At 37.7% G+C, this 15987-nt stretch overlaps 1 protein-coding gene across 1 annotated transcript in view; it reads left to right on the top strand.

Moving 5' to 3' along the window:
- Positions 1 to 5604: 5604 nt before the first annotated feature.
- Positions 5605 to 15987, top strand: part of FKTN (fukutin) — a 52777-nt gene continuing 42394 nt past the window's right edge. Inside the window, exon 1 of the mRNA XM_007462438.1 lies at positions 5605 to 5729. Coding sequence (XP_007462500.1) covers positions 5625 to 5729 — 105 coding nt within the window. The 5' untranslated portion in view covers positions 5605 to 5624. The remainder of the gene's footprint in view (positions 5730 to 15987) is intronic.

Here is a 15987-nt window from a genome sequence, read left to right as displayed (position 1 = left end):
AGGTACGACTAGGAATTTAGAGCTAGGAGAGTTCACTTCTGACTTTGAAGAGCATGAAAGATTTCATAAAAGAAGGGTCACTTGAGAGGAGTGATGAAAAGAGGTGTAGAACTGGATCTGTGGAAATGGATGAGAACATTTCAGACAAGAGGGAATGAGTATAAAGCAAAGAGGCAAGAAAGGTCATGTGTATTCCAGGAATACCTGGGCAAAAACCAGAGAGTGTGTGAAGTGGGAGAAAGCCTAGAAAATTTGCGTGTGTTCAGTCAGATTGTGAATACCCTTGAGTGCCATTACAGTTGACCCTTGAACAGTGCTGGTGCCAACCCTCTGTCGACTGAAATAAAAACACACAACATGAGAGCTGTGAGTTTGTTTTATTTGGGGACTTACTGAGGACTATGGTCTGGGAGACAGTCTCTCAGATAGCTCTGAGGAAGAAGAGGTAGTGGGGGAGGTCAGTAGATACATGATTTTCGCAAAGGGGTACGTGCACTCAAGCATACATGTCTGAAGAAAGTTGCTGCTAGTCACGAGGAACACATATCTCAGTTAATGATTTTAGTGCTTTTCTAAGTATGGGAAGATGCAAGGGTCCAGGTTCATAAACTGTTTCTCCTGAAATATTTCTAAGTATCTAAGGGCCTGTTTTGCCTGTTTCCCCAGATCACAGAGTGCCTCATCCTGATCTTCACCCTGAATTCCTTTCAGATGTGTTGTAGGTCAGCAACTGCAGTGGCTAATTACTTGTTTCTTGTAGAATTGGATGGTGGGCACCATTCTTTATTTTACACCTCCCTGCAGTCAAAAATCTGCATGAAGCAGAGTCAGCCCTCCATATCTGCAGTTCCACACCAAAAGATTCAGTCAACAACAGATTGTGTAATACTATTTATTATTGAAAAAAATCTGCATATAAGTGGACCTGCGTAGTTCAGACCCGTGTTGTTCAAGGGTCAAGTGTATGTGGAATTTGAGCTTTATTTGTAGGTGGTAGAGAACCACTGAAATATTTTGATTATGGTGTAATTTGATTCATTTATCAACAACTTGGTATATCTGTCAATGTATAGGTAAGATTATGAGTGGGCAGAAAGTGGAACCTGGGACATCAGTTACAATTAAGACATTTGTACAATTAGAGTTCAAATTAGAATGACAGTGAAGAAAGAAGAGGGAGTTGGTGTCAGAGGGATTTTAGAGGTAAACTCAACAAGCCTTGGCCTCTCTTTTTTAAAGTATCACATTATTCACTTTAAAGTGGTAACTCCATTCCTAATGAAGAGATGGTGCTAGCAAATAGGAATGTTTTGACAGGCTAATATTCTTCCTTTGCAATAACTGCCTTGGCATTTATAGAAAATAAGTAATGAAGTAAAGTTAATTGGATATCATCTTGATAATAAAAATGTAGTTGTGATTGATGATATATTCTGGAGGTTTATTTCATTTAAGAATTAACTGTAGGTTAGAGATATATCCAAAGAAAGAACAAGATATTAATTTGGACTTTATGTTTCTGTAGTGGTTTATATAGGCCTTTCTTTCCATCTGTTAATTCTGGCACAGAAAAGGCTGGGCTATGTAGCACGCTCCAAATGCTACTTTACATTTCACTAGGAATCAGTGTACAATATGTTGATGCAGTATTTACTACAAGAAACTGAGCTGAAATACTGAAAATTAAGGATATTCTTTTTGTTATCTTGTGAGCTGTCCTTATCAGAGTATATATTTGACTGTTTTATTTTAGCAAGGTTTAGCTGACAGCAAAACTAATACCATCATCAATATTGTTTTATGTTGCTAGTTTTTACAGTTTTAGGAGATAGAACATGAGCATGATTTATTCAGTTATCTTTGCTTTATGCATTTTCTGTAAATCAAGTAGATTACTCATGTCACTGGTGATATTTCTCTTAAGTAGTTTGTTGACTTTATATAATATCATGTAGTGTTTGCTTTATATAGGCTTCCACACTGGAAACTCGTTTGGATTGTTTTAAAACTCTAAGACTTCTGATTTAAAGACGACAGAGTAGAGACACTTGTGCCTTCTTCTATCTGAAATTACCCTGAAACAGCAAAGAGAATGAGAGACAGAGATGTACAGTTGATCCTTGAACAACATGAGTTTGAACTGCTCTATGTAGATTTTTTTTAAATAGTAAATACTGCAGTACTATATGACCCCTGGGTGGTTGAATCCACAGATGCAAAACCGCATATATGAAGGAACCGCAGATACAGAGGAACCACATATGTATATGGAGGGCCAACTATACATTATATGCAGATTTTTAACTGTGCAGAGGGTTGGTTGCCCAACCCCTGCATTGTTCAAAGGTCAACTGTAATTACATCTTAGATGGGACTAGAGTCCTGTATCCCAAATTGAAATATTTGAGAAATATTTGTCAAATGTAAGCAGAAAGAGATTAAAAGAGCATTCTGGCAGAAAGAGATCTCAGGTAGAACTGACAGAGCAACGAGAAATAGATCTTCTGTTTACAGTGGTGTCAGGATGCATAGAAAAGCAGTGGGAGAAGCTTCCGTGGAATGTTTGGCAACATGAACTAGCAGGAAAGGAAGAGCAAATGAGAAAGCATACAGATACACAATCTTTGCAGGAAGCACTGTCTTGGTGAGGCAAGAAGTAATGGCTAAACAACTTTCTCTTGCTTGTTCTCACATACATTCTCTCTGTCTCTCTCACGCACACACATGCGCAGAACACCCTGTATCATAAAGAGCTTTCTTGTATACTAAAGAGACTACCGGGGCTTCCCTGGTGGCGCAGTGGTTGAGAGTCCACCTGCCAATGCAGGGGACATGGGTTCGTGCCCCGGTCTGGGAGGATCCGCGGTTAGGCCCGTGAGCCATGGCCGCTGAGCCTGTGTGTCCGGAGCCTGTGCTCCGCAACGGGAGAGGCCACAACAAGTGAGAGGCCCGCGTACCGCAAAAAAAAAAAAAAAAGAGAGACTACCTTCTAGTCCACAACACAGCCTTGCTTCTTCCTTCCACAATCCTCTTGCAAATAGTTGGCCTGAGTGGAGTTCATGTCATTCAAAGATTAATAATAATAAAAAGCAAATTAGCACAGCATCTAAACAAAAATGTTACAAGAAGAAAAGCAAAAAGAAACGGAAGAACAAGTGACAAAGAACCCATGAAAAAACTGTATTGGCCTAACAAATTTAAGGAGACAGTCATTTCTTTAAAGTAATAGAGAAAGTTAATTGGCTAGGAAGAAATAGTAAGACAACAGTAAATGGTGAGTAATAATTTGGCAGAACTCAAGAAAGAGAAGAAAAAAAAATCAGAAATAAAAGGCCAGGACTTCCCTTGTGGCACAGTGGGTTAAGAATCCGCCTGCCAATGCAGGGGACACGGGTTCAAGCCCTGGTCTGGGAAGATCCCACATGCTGTGGAGCAACTAAGCCTGTGCACCACAACTACTGAGCCTGTGCTCTAGAGCCCACAAGCCACAACTACTGAGCCCCGTATGCCACAGCTACTGAAGCCCGCATGCCTAGAGCCTGTGCTCCACAACAAGAGAAGCCACGATAATGAGAAGCCCATGCACTGCAATGAAGAATAGCCCCCGCTCGCTGCAACTAGAGAAAGGCCGCGCTCAGCAACGAAGACCCAACACAGCCAAACATAAAAATAAATAAATAAAGAGTCAATGAGAACATCGAGGAGTGGTCCCTTATTAAAAAAAATAATAATAAAACGCCACATAAGAAGCAAAAAGGAGAATTAACACTGTTGAAAGCTCAGTAAGGGATATGATGACAGGCTTTTGAAAGTTGAGCAAAGTGAAATGGGAGTGAAAGGAGATGAAACAAATGCTTAATTGTAGTTCTGGAAATAGAGAACAACATTAGAACAGAAAAGTATTCAAACATATAACTTAAGAAAACTTGCCGCAGAGAAAGAAATCTTGATTGTACAGATCGAAAGTGCACATAATGAAGAAAAACTAATATATAGTCATTAACATCATTTCATAACTTAGTTTTTAAAAAATTGGATTGCAAAGATAAGGAATGTGTTCTTTGCTCATCCCATTAAAAAGATCAGCTTATCTATAGGGGAGTGCCAGGGGAAGGATCAGATATTGTCAAGGGAGCATTTAGCATTGCAGGACAGTGGTACAAATTCTGTAAGTCATCAGAGGAAAGGAAGTGTGACCTCAAAGCCAAACTATTAGTTGACACCCATTTTTTGTTTTTTTTCCTCATAAATTTATTTATTTATTTATTTTTGGCTGCATTGGGTCTTCATTGCTGTGCATGGGCTTTCTCTAGTTGCAACCAGCGGGGGATACTCTTCCTTGTGGTGTGCGGGCTTCTCATTGCAGTGGCTTCTCTTGTTGCGGAGCACAGGCTCTAGGCACACGGGCTCAGTAGTTGTGGCTCACATGCTCTAGAGCTCAGGCTCAGTAGTTGTGGCACATGGGCTTAGTTGTTCCATGGCATGTGGAATCTTTCTGGACCAGGGCTCGAACCCGTGTCCCCTGCACTGGCAGGTGGATTCTTAACCACTGCGCCACCAGGGAAGCCTGACACCTGTTTTTGAACAATGTAGGAACTCAAGGTAAATAGTGCCCACAAGTCCTAAGGAGAAGATGAATACCAGCCATCCAGTAGCTGAGCAGAGATGATACAGCAAAAGGATTGGCAGGGAATATAGTAGGAATAAGACTAAAAAAGCTGTGAGATTTGTATTGCAGAATGCGATAGAACGATAGCAAAGTAAACTAATAAAAGTCAGGATTGAAAGAGGAGAGATGCAGAAGGTAGATTTTTCTCTTATTTTTTAGCTGGAGAACTAAAGACATACAAAGTTTAGACATCAAGTAATAGAGGTGTTAGTATATTTAAAGGAATAAAGATAAATATTTGAACTGAATTTAATATGTTTGGCCAAAATCAAACAGTGGAGAGGAGGTAAGAAGAAGTAGAACTATATTAAATTTCTTGTTCTAAAGAAATAGTCAGATGGGACCAAAGATGAAAGAACAAAAATTTTTATCGTGGCTTTTTTTACACTTGCAGAAAATGAAAATGTATATGGGATATTTATAAAAACTGACCACATCCTACATAACAGAAGACAAAGAGCTACTATACAGATGATGTTCCTTGACCAAAAACTTAATTTTTTTCTATGGAAGTGGTTCTTAGTATATTCAGCAGCATCAGCATTGCCTGGGAACTTGTTAGAAATGCAAATTCAGAGGGCTTACCCCAGTTCTATTGAATCAGAAGCCCTGGGGGAGAAGCCCCCCAGTCTCTTTTGGTCAGTGTTTATAGATATCCCATTTATGTTTTTTTGTTATTTGCAGCTGTAAAGAATGCTATGATAAACTTTTTTGTTCTTTCAAGTGTGGTCTCATATCTGTTTATTTCTTTAGGATAGGAAATTACCAAATCAAAGAAGGTTCTGTTGAACTTTAGATAACTTTTTCTTGGTTAATAAAGGTGAAAATTAAATACAGGTTTTTGTCTCTTTAGAAATATCTTTTTGTTCACAGAAAACAAGATTATCTTCTTACCCAAAAAGATGAAACCAACTGGGTTACTTTCAAAAGACAACCAAGTGAGCACCGCAGACTAATGAGTAGGATCAATAAGAACGTGATTTTGGCGCTTTTAACTTTGACAAGTTCTGCATTTCTGCTGTTTCAGTTGTACTACTACAAGCACTATTTATCAGCAAAGGTAATTTTTTTCCTCCTTTCTCATTATTAGACTTCATTTTAGCTGTATATTTTCCTAACATACTTCCCTTTTGCAGTACAAAAAATTAATCACAGTTTTTAAAATCCTTGCAGAAATAGTTCTTTGAGATTCTCATCCTCGTGAGTGTGGCAAGCAATTCAAAATTACAGTTAAATGTTATTGTAATAACATGTTAAAAGAGGTGCCAAGTTTCAGTGATGTTGAAATTTTCTGATAGAGTTATGTGAAAATTTTTATTTTTCCAAACAGATCATCACTCATGGGAAAGAATTCAATGATAAATAATTTTGATAAAATATTAGAATTAGTTTATTTTAGTACAGAGTATATTTTAATATAGTGTCTAACAGGGAAGTATAGTGTTATAACTTACCTTTATTATAAATCTATAGGCATAAAGATGTAGAGACAATAATTTGTTATCTGGTAGCTTCTGAAGATCATACAGAAGTCCAGGTAAGAAATTCCAAAGTTGAGAAGGTATTGCTGAATTGTGAAAAGTTGCCAAACACTCCCACTGGGGTTAATTATAATAATAGCTACCATTATTGAGAATTGTGCTAGATACTGTCTATGCTTAATTTAACCCTAAAAACATTTTGGTGGGGAAATATGTTTTTGTTTGTATCGTCATTTGATAGTTAGAACTATTCTTCAGAACCATTTACTTCCCTTTCCCTCCCAAAGGGGATGACACTTCCCTGCCCTAGTTAAGCTTGACCATGAGACTTACTTTTGCTTGTGGAATGTTATAGACATTTGCAGAGATTTCAAATGGGCTCGTATGATGTGACTTGCCCTTTGTGCTCCCCTGACCTGCCAGGAGAAGAGTGTGCCCTGGGTAGATGCTGACCTCCAGCCTGAGCCCTGAATTAGATGTATGAAGCAGACCAAACATAGCTCCCCAGCTGACTCATACGTCTGTGAGGGAGAAAACAAATGCTTAAACCTTTAAGATTGAGAGAGGTTTATTATGCAGTATTATTACATGAGGTTCCTAGACCTCATTTTACAAATATGAAAACCAAAACTCTGACAGAGATGTTAGATAACCTACCCCAATTACCCAGTTTCTAACATGCAGGCCTGACAGGTGTACCTAACTCCATTCTTTCCAGGCTATATTATTTTAAAAATAATTGACAAGTACTGAGGCTACCAGCTGTCTTGGCTGTTGACCCAGTGAATGTCTTTGTGTTTCATCTTCAGCCCTCTGCTGATTATTTTCTTAGGATAAAGTCCTAGAGTGGAATTTCTGGGTCTAAGATGTACATTCTAGATTTTGTTACATATTGCAAAGTCACCTTTCCTAAGGATAACTAGTGTGTCTGATTTCCTATACCCTTTCCAAATATGGGAATAATAACAACAATAACAATAATTATGGCATCCGTGTCATGCTTTCGAGATGCTTTTGGCTAATAGTAGCTTAAACAAATAGAGGGTTATTTGTCTCTTATACCTTTCAGTCCAGAGCTTCCAAAATTCTCTTGACATTTCCCTGGTGCTACAGTCCAGGCTGGAGAAGGAAATAGTGCATTCTAGGAGGCTTCTTCTTTTGTGACATGGCCAGCAGATTCCCAGCTGTAAGAAAATCTGGGAAAGCAAGATTTTACTATTAGTGTTAATGCTGTTGTTAGTTAGGTTTTCCAGACTTTATATTAGAGATCGCAAAGGAGAAGGGTTTTGGGAGTGGGTGTTAGGTCAACTTACCTATCGTGTCTGCCATAGCAGTTCACGTTTTTTGGTGTGCTTATAGGCTAGGCACTATGCTAAGCACTTCACATATATTTAATTCTTATAACAACAAATTGAGTAGATCCTGTTGTCCTCATTTTCCCAGCAGAAAAAACTGAGGTTTAGAGAAACTTACTAAATTTGCCCAGTGTCACACAATTATTAAGTGAGGGAGATAGAATTTCAACCTGAGGAGTCTACGCCAAGAGTGCTTGTTCTTTATACTTCTGGTATTTTTGATGTTCAAGAGCCGAGAGATATTAAACTCCATTAGAGGCCATTTCTTTCTAATGAGGTTAAACATCTTTCCATATGCTTTTTGGTTCTTTTTATTTCTTTATTATAATTTCTTTTTATTCCTATCTGCATATTTTTCTGATGTTGTTGTCTTTTTCTGTAGCTGTTCTTTATAGTTTTAAGGATATTAAGCATTTACCATATATATTTCAAATATCTTCCCCAGTTGATTAATTTGCCTTTTACCTTTATATTCACAATGTACCCCCTTAATACACTAGTGTTCTATTTAATTTCTAGGTAGACAGGTATCAAGATCTCTCTCCCTTAGGGCATCTGGTTTTTATGTCATAAGTAGCCCAAGATTATGGAAATATTCACCTGTATTTTCATCAGATACTATTTTATGTTTAAATTTTTATACAAAATATAATTTATTTTAGTATGAGGTATGAGTTAGATATTTAATTTACAGTTTTACCCAAATGGTTAATCTGCTGTCCCAATGTCACTTATTGAATGACTTCATTAATTTAAAAATCCAATCTTAATTATATGTTAAATTCATGTAAATAACGCCTGTCCTGACCTTCTTCCTTGGTAAGCGATGTGGCATAGTTGTTAAGAGCATGATCTCCAGCCTAGGATTAAACCTCATCTATCCTGCTTATTAGCTGTGGGATCTTGGGTAAATTACTTGACTTCTGTTACTTGACCTCTACTTCCTCATCTATGGAATTGGGACAGTAACAGTACCACCTATGAGACTTGTGAAACTTATATGAATTAATATACATAAAGAGTTTGGAACAGTACAAGTCACATAGAAAGAGATCAGTACATATTAGCTATTATTTTTATTATTATTATCTTCAATTTTATAATGAAAAATAGTATTTGTTGTATTGAGTCCATGACATACAAACTGCTTTAGTAATAAGTGCCATATTCTTTAAACAAAATAGAATATTTTGAACAAAATAAAGCATTAAATTAAATAAAGTTCAGTTAACCTTTATATACTATTAAATTTGTGAAATTTGCATTATCTGTACTAGAGTTCTTGTTTTTTATGTTAAATTTTAATAATAGGTGGAAATTACAACATCTAAGTTCTAAATACCAAAGGTTATTTTTATTTTATTGAAGAATATGGAAATTATATTAAACTATTCCTAGCCAAGTAATTTTGCATTCTTTAAGATGGAATTTTAAAACTTACTCATTAATTCAGAAACTTTTATGTAAAAGTCGTGTGTTGGGCATTTTGCTAAGGTGATAAACAGTGATTGGGAAGTGGTCTCTTTCCTCTCTATATTTATAATTTAATTGGGGACAGATGTTAATGGGACAATAAATGTGTCCTATATATTATTAATGTGAAGTTAAGATACTTTGTAAGGAATACAAGTAGTTTCTCTATACTAACAGGAAAAAAAAAGTTTTATTTAAAAATAGGGTTAGACTAACTGCTGAAGCTACCAACTTTTGAAAATTTTTTAGTTTTGTTGTGGAAAAACTTTTAACTTTTGGCTTTTTATTAAACTTCAAGATTTTACTTACATACAAACTTTAGGGAAGTACAGATGCATCCTCCGTAATCTAATACAGATTCTCCTGACATAGGAGGAGAACCCAGAATTTTGTGAACTTTGTTTATTGATCGTATCTGAATTCTCTTCCTCATTTGTTCAGTGAACAATATTTTGGGGGGATAATCTTAGATAAACAAAGAAAGTTCACCTGAAAATGATTTTTAGTTCAATCAAATTTGTTTGATTTGGCAAAAGAGTACATAATAGTAGCCTTGATCAATATTAAATAATAGGTCAGCATCATCAACAGAGCAACCTTGATTCTAGGTCATCCTTGAGCTTTGAGGTGATTTAGAGAGACCCTTGAGATTATGTATTAGAACTAGGGCAGGCATGAAAAATGGGTTATATCTTTGGTCCCCAACCCATATCTAGTGTAGTAAATGTTTAGGACTACAGAGTTTTTCAGGCTCTTCAATAGAGAGAAATACAATATCTATCATTGGTTAGGGAAGGAGGGCTACTTTCTTTCTTGGAGTTAAGGAGGGCTACTTCTGTCTATCTATTTCTTGGGCCTCACCATGGAATTCCTTTTGACCCTAGCTGGTTATGCAAGTTTAGTCTTTCAGTGTCCTCCTAAATGAGGTCTGAATAATCCAGTTATCTGATAGCATTGAAGATAGGAACTAGCAGATTATATCTGTTGGGTCTGGTAAAATTCCATTGATGGATAGAGTTCACTCTTCAGATTCCATAACAACCATCCAAGTCTTTGAAATACAAACTCTTCCAGGCCTTCAAAGGGAAGGACTTGTCTCTAGCACCCTCTAGGGAATGTCAGTTGTTCATTGTTTTTTACTGCGTCTAACAGGATAGTGTGATTATGATTCTGTGTTGCTCGTTCAGTCTGTATTTCTTGACTATATGTTACATAAAGGGCACTTGGTAGGAATACAGAGATAAGTAGAACACAGGTCCTAATCTCAAGGAACTGAAAATTTGATAGAAGTGGTAACAGCAGTAATTCTTGAGTTTTGGGCCTAGATAGTCCTGAGTTTGAACCCTCATTCAGTTGTTTGGCTGAGCCTGCTCTCTAGAGCCCATGAGCCACAACTACTGAGCCCATGTGCCACAACTACTGAAGCCAGCATGCCTAGAGCCCGTGCTGCACAAGAGAAGCCACCACAGTGAGAAGCCCATGCACTGCAACGAAAGAGTAGCCCCCGCTCGCCGCAACTAGAGAAAGCCCGCGCACAGCAACAAAGACCCGACGTGGCCAAAAATTTTTTAAAAATAAAATAAAAATAAAAAGTACAAAAAATAAAAGAATACATTTTTAAAAAAAGATTGCTAAGTTCCGTTCCTAAAGCTTGTGTCTTCACTTATAGGGCTATTCCAACGTGTAAATACAAGTATGTTCAAACAAAACACTATAACATTGATAAGAAGATATGAAATGAGATAGCTTTAAGGAGCTCTGCATCCCAATTGAAAGCCATAAAATATTGATGCCTCAGGGGAAAGAAGACAAAGCCAATGAACCATGTTTGTGTAAAGCACTGAGTGAACCAAACCTTGATGATGCTCTTGACTTACAACCGTAAGCTGCACCGCTGCCTGTAGTAATCAGTTATTCTTATTACCTAGAAGGCCACTTACAGTGTTCTGTGCTGGGATATCGTTCTTTGCATTATATTTAGTAACCTGTGTGTGTTTGGTTAGAAGGCAGGGGAGGGAGTTGAAAGGGGAATTTGGATTTCAAATTTGGCAGTAGTCATTCACAGTGAACAATTTCATAATCCATTATTAGAAATGGAAATTAATCTTATAACCATTTAGATCATGTGTAACAGGTTTTTGAAGTGTTTTCAGTTGGTCAGTTACTGAAGCATGATTTTTCTTAGATCTTCTTTGACTTCTGGCTAGTTCCGTTTTGTCCTGAAGGCTAATGTCTAGGTCATTGCTGAGAAAGAACATCATGCTTGATAGTCTGATCTAGTATGGTAAACTTTGATAAATGCTACTGTTCCCCCTTCCCATCCTTCCCCCGCCCCCGCCACTCCTGCCATTATCCAGGAGAAATGTGAAAGAATTTCTTTCATTAGAATTAAAGGATATTTAAATTTTTTTTCCATTTATTCCCAGACTTTAGGCTGTATGTTTCTGGCCAAGCAGCTTTGATTATTAATAAACGTAGCTTTCCCACCAGTTATTGAAGACTTAAAAAAATTTTTTTAAAGTATTACCATTAGGTCCAATAGGCATGATTAATTATCATGCTGAATTAAGAATTGTTTTTTGGTGTCTGTAAGAAACTGATTGTTGGCTACTATCTTTAAAAAATGACAGGATCATTTAAATCTTTACTTCTGTTTCCTGAATGCTTTTTCTTTGATGGCATATCTTAATTTGATTCATTTATCAGTGGAGTTCAGTAGCCACCAGACTGTTTCTACCAGCCCTGTTTGGGATCTGATTCTATCTCTCCATTCATTTATTCATTTCACTTAAGTTTTCAACACAAATATCTCATTGGTAGTGTTTCAGAATATCTTTAGACGTTTTTAACCTCTTGACTTTTACCTTAAGGCTTTTCTTTTAGAACATTCAGTCATTCATTTGTCAAGTATTTGTTGAAAGTTTACTATGTGCTAAGCATAGTACTAGGCTATGAGACAAAATGATGAATCAAGTGCAGTCCTTGCTGCCTAGGAACCCACAAATTGGGGGAGTTTGGGGTTGAAGGGGAAAGGGGAAAAGAAATATATAGAGACATATAAACAAATGACATCAATATGATATGTTACTTCTTCAAATCACAACATCATAAAACACTGTTCTGCCTACTTTACTACTTATAGCTTAAGAACTCTTCTTTATCTCTACCCTTTGTAATGCTCTTCAGGCAAAAGTAACAGCTGTCAGAGTTATTTTTCTTAAATACAGATCTGATCAAGTTATTCTCTGCATAAAATACCTATGGAATAAGATCCCAACTTCTTACCATGGTGCGGTGGATAGTCTCTGTTTGCCTCTCCAGGTCCTCTCCTCGCCATACTCTGTGCCTTGGGAGGCTGACCTCTGTGGACTATATTAGCTGAGCTCCCTTGCTCTTTGTTTTCCATTTGGGTTCAGCCAATGGGAAGCATCAGCTGGAGACTGGAGACCAGGAGGAAAGAGGCCAGGTTATTTATTCTCTTGGTTCTCCATTTGTAGGGCCATTGGTTGATAGTGACTGCATTCCTCCTGTACAGCAAAGTTGTAGCCACTGCATACCATTAACTGTTCCTACCGAGGTGGATTAACCATTAAGATAATGAAATTTAAACTGCAGCTCCCCTCACCAAGGCTCTTGGAGGAGCCTTAGGAATATGTTACAAAACTGTGTATTTTTGTAAAGTTTGCAATAGATAATTTTTTGCATTTTTTTTTTCTGAAAAAGGACCACCAAAATTGTATAATCTTCAAGCTCTATAAAAGTGGATCCTCTTATGTCCCTATCCTTGACTCTCTGAGCTTAGATAAGTGCAAAGTTTTCAGGGAATGAGGAACTGCTGAGTAACCTATTTGGGAAGGTTATGATTAAATATTTCATGGATAAAGTAATAGTTTGGATTGGTCTTATAGGATGAGTAGGAGTTCTCCATGTAAAGAAGGATGGGAGGGCCATCCCTATGTAAAGCCTATGTAAAGGGAATGAGCTATGTGTATGTTTAGAAGAGGAGTACACTAAGTAGAGACCAAAGGAAGCACAAAGGTCCTGAGGCAGGAACTTGCCTGGCAGTTTTGAAACAGCAGAGAGATCCCTGTGGCTGTAGAGGAGTGAGAGAGGAGAATAGTAGGTAAGGTCAGAGAGTTCTATATTTTGTATGGCCTTGTAAGCCACTATAAAGGCTTTGGCTTTTATTCTGAATGAGTCTGGGGACTCTAGGAAGGTTTTGAGCTGAAATGTGACACGACCTGACATTTTTTAATAAAAAGAAGTATTGCAGATGCTCCGTTGAGAACAGATTGTAGGGGCAAGGGCTGAAACAGACCAGTTAGAAGGTGTTCTAGTAATTTACATGAGATGATGATGGCTTGGACACAGGAGCTAGTGGTAGAGTTTGTGAGAAATGGAAAGTAGAGTTATCAGGATTTGTTGATGGGCTGGATGTGGGGTATGAAAGACAGAAAAGAGTCAGGGATAATGCTAGGTTTTTGTGTGTGTGTGTGGCTGTGCTGGGTTTTTGTTGCTGTGTGCGGGCTTTCTCTAGTTGTGGTGAGCGGGGGGCTACTCTTCTTTGCGGTGTGCAGGCTTCTCATTGTTGTGGCTTCTCTTGTTGCAGAGCTCTAGGGACACGGGCTTCAGTAGTTGGTGGCACGTGGGCTGAGTAGCTGTGGCTCGTGGGCTCTAGGCACGCGGGCTTCAGTAGTTGTGGCACGTGGGCTCAGTAGCTGTGGCTCGTGGGATCTTCCCGGGCCAGGGATCAAACCCGGGTCCTCTGCATTGGCAGGTGGATTCTTAACCACTGCGCCACCAGGGAAGCCCCAATGCTAGTATTTTTGACCCAGATAATTGGAAGGGAGAAGTTGCTGTTTAACGAGATGGGAAAGACTAGAGGAAGCAAGTTTGAGGAATGGTGAAGATCAGGAGTTTTTTTGTACATACTAAGTTTGAGATGCCTACCTGACATCCAAATGGAGAAGGTGACTAGTCATTTGAATATATGTCTGGAGTACAAAGGACTGATGTGGTTGGGAATATAAACTGGGGGTTGTAAGCATATAGATTGTATTTAAAGCTGTGAGTGGATGAGTTACCAAGGAAGTAAACATAGAGTAAAAAGGGGAGGAGAAAAATCTCATGGTCTGAGCTTTGGGACCCTCCAACATGTCAGGGAGCTGAGAAGAAGTAGCAAATGGGACCAAGGAGTAGTTGGAGAGAAATAGCAGGAAACCAGAAGTATGGGGATCCTGAGAGCCAAGTGAATGAAGTGTTTAGGTGAGGCAGAGGTGATAAATAATTCTTGATAGATCAAATAAGACAAGAACTCATCGTTGACCATTGGATTTAGCAATATGGAGGTTACTGGTGAACTTGATGAATACTTACTTGGCAGAGTGAACTTAAGCTCAAGTAAGTACATGACAGGAGAGAAATTGGAGGGAGTGAGAACGGACTACCCATTAAGAGTTTTGCTGTAAAGGGGGACAGAAAATTGTTAGTTGGGAAAAGAGAAGTCAAGACGGGTTTTTTTAATTATTTAAGATAGGAGAAATAATATCATATTTGTATACTGATGGGAGTGATCCAATAGAGAAAACAAATTAAACAACTCAGAAATTTAGTTTTATCTACTAATGTAGGGCTATGGTGAGCAACAAGTGGCTATATTATAGAATTTGCAATCTTTTTTCAAGGATGAGGATCGCAAAGCTGCCTCTGATGTTGTTTTGTAAATATCCTTGGTATATTTTCTTTGTAAAAAATGTATTATTCAAATATAGTTGATTTACAGTATTATATTTGTTTCAGGTGTACAACATAGTGATTCAATATTTTTATAGATTATACTCCATTTAAAGTTGTTATTAAATATTGGCAGTATTTCCCTGTGCTGTACAATATAGCTTCATAACTCATTTATTTTATACATAGTAGTTTGTGCTTCTTAATCCTCTACCTGTATCTTGCCCCTCCCCACTTCCCTATCCCCACTGCTAACCACTAGTTTGCTCTTTATGAGTCTGTTTATGTTTTGTCATATTCATTCATTATTTTTTAGATTCCACATATAAATGATACCATATAGTATTTGACTTTCTCTGTCTGACTTATTTCACTAAGCATAATATCCTCTAGGTTCATCCATATTGCAAATGGCAGGATTTCCTTTTTATGGCTGAGTAGTATTCCAGCGTGTGTGTTTGTGTGTGTGTGTGTGTGTGTGTGTGTGTGTGTGTGTGTGTATGCGCCACATCATCTTTTTCCATTCAGCTGTTGATGGGCACTTACGTTGCTTCCAAATCTTGGCTATTGTGAGTAATGCTGCTATGAACATTGGGATGTATTTATCTTTTCGAATAAGTGTTTTCATTTTCTTCGGACATATAACCAGGAGTGCTCTTGCTGAATCCTAGAGAAATATTCCTTGGTGTTAAAATGTTACTGTTTAAGTTGCAGAGCTTGTGAGGAGAGACCAGTTCTGGTTCTGCCTTAATCACTCCGTATACCTTTCTTCCTTCCTTCCCTCCAATTAGCAAACTGTTATTAAGCATTTTGCTAGTTGTCAAGCACTATGCTAGATACTGGTGATACAAAGGTGGATTGGATTTGGTCCCTGCCCTTGAGTTTACAGTTTAATGGGGAAATGAGTCTCCTGTTTAGGAACTTGGAGCACACTTCATTTTCAGGGTGAGAATATTCTTACTGCTTTTCAAAATCCTTCCATCTAACAGATAAAGAGCACATTCAAGGCATAAGAAACTTCTTTGAGCTTGAAACATTCTTCCTCTTGTCTCTAGACCATCAGACATTCTTTCTCCTGTGACTCTCAAAGTGTTTTGATGATTAACACATGAAAAACTGATAATACTTTTTTCCTTCTGATTCTCTAGACCTGAATGTTTTAAAAAATATTCTTTAAAAAATAACTCAACATTTGCAAGTATGATGTATGTTATGAAAAGTGTGGGCATTGGAGCTCTCTGTGGAACAGAAATAATAATGCCTACTTTGCAGGATA

Source organism: Lipotes vexillifer, unplaced genomic scaffold (assembly GCF_000442215.2).
Source record: "Lipotes vexillifer unplaced genomic scaffold, Lipotes_vexillifer_v1.1 scaffold312, whole genome shotgun sequence".
In the NCBI taxonomy this organism is placed as follows: domain Eukaryota; kingdom Metazoa; phylum Chordata; class Mammalia; order Artiodactyla; family Lipotidae; genus Lipotes; species Lipotes vexillifer.
This window is presented reverse-complemented; position numbering and strand designations above follow the sequence as displayed.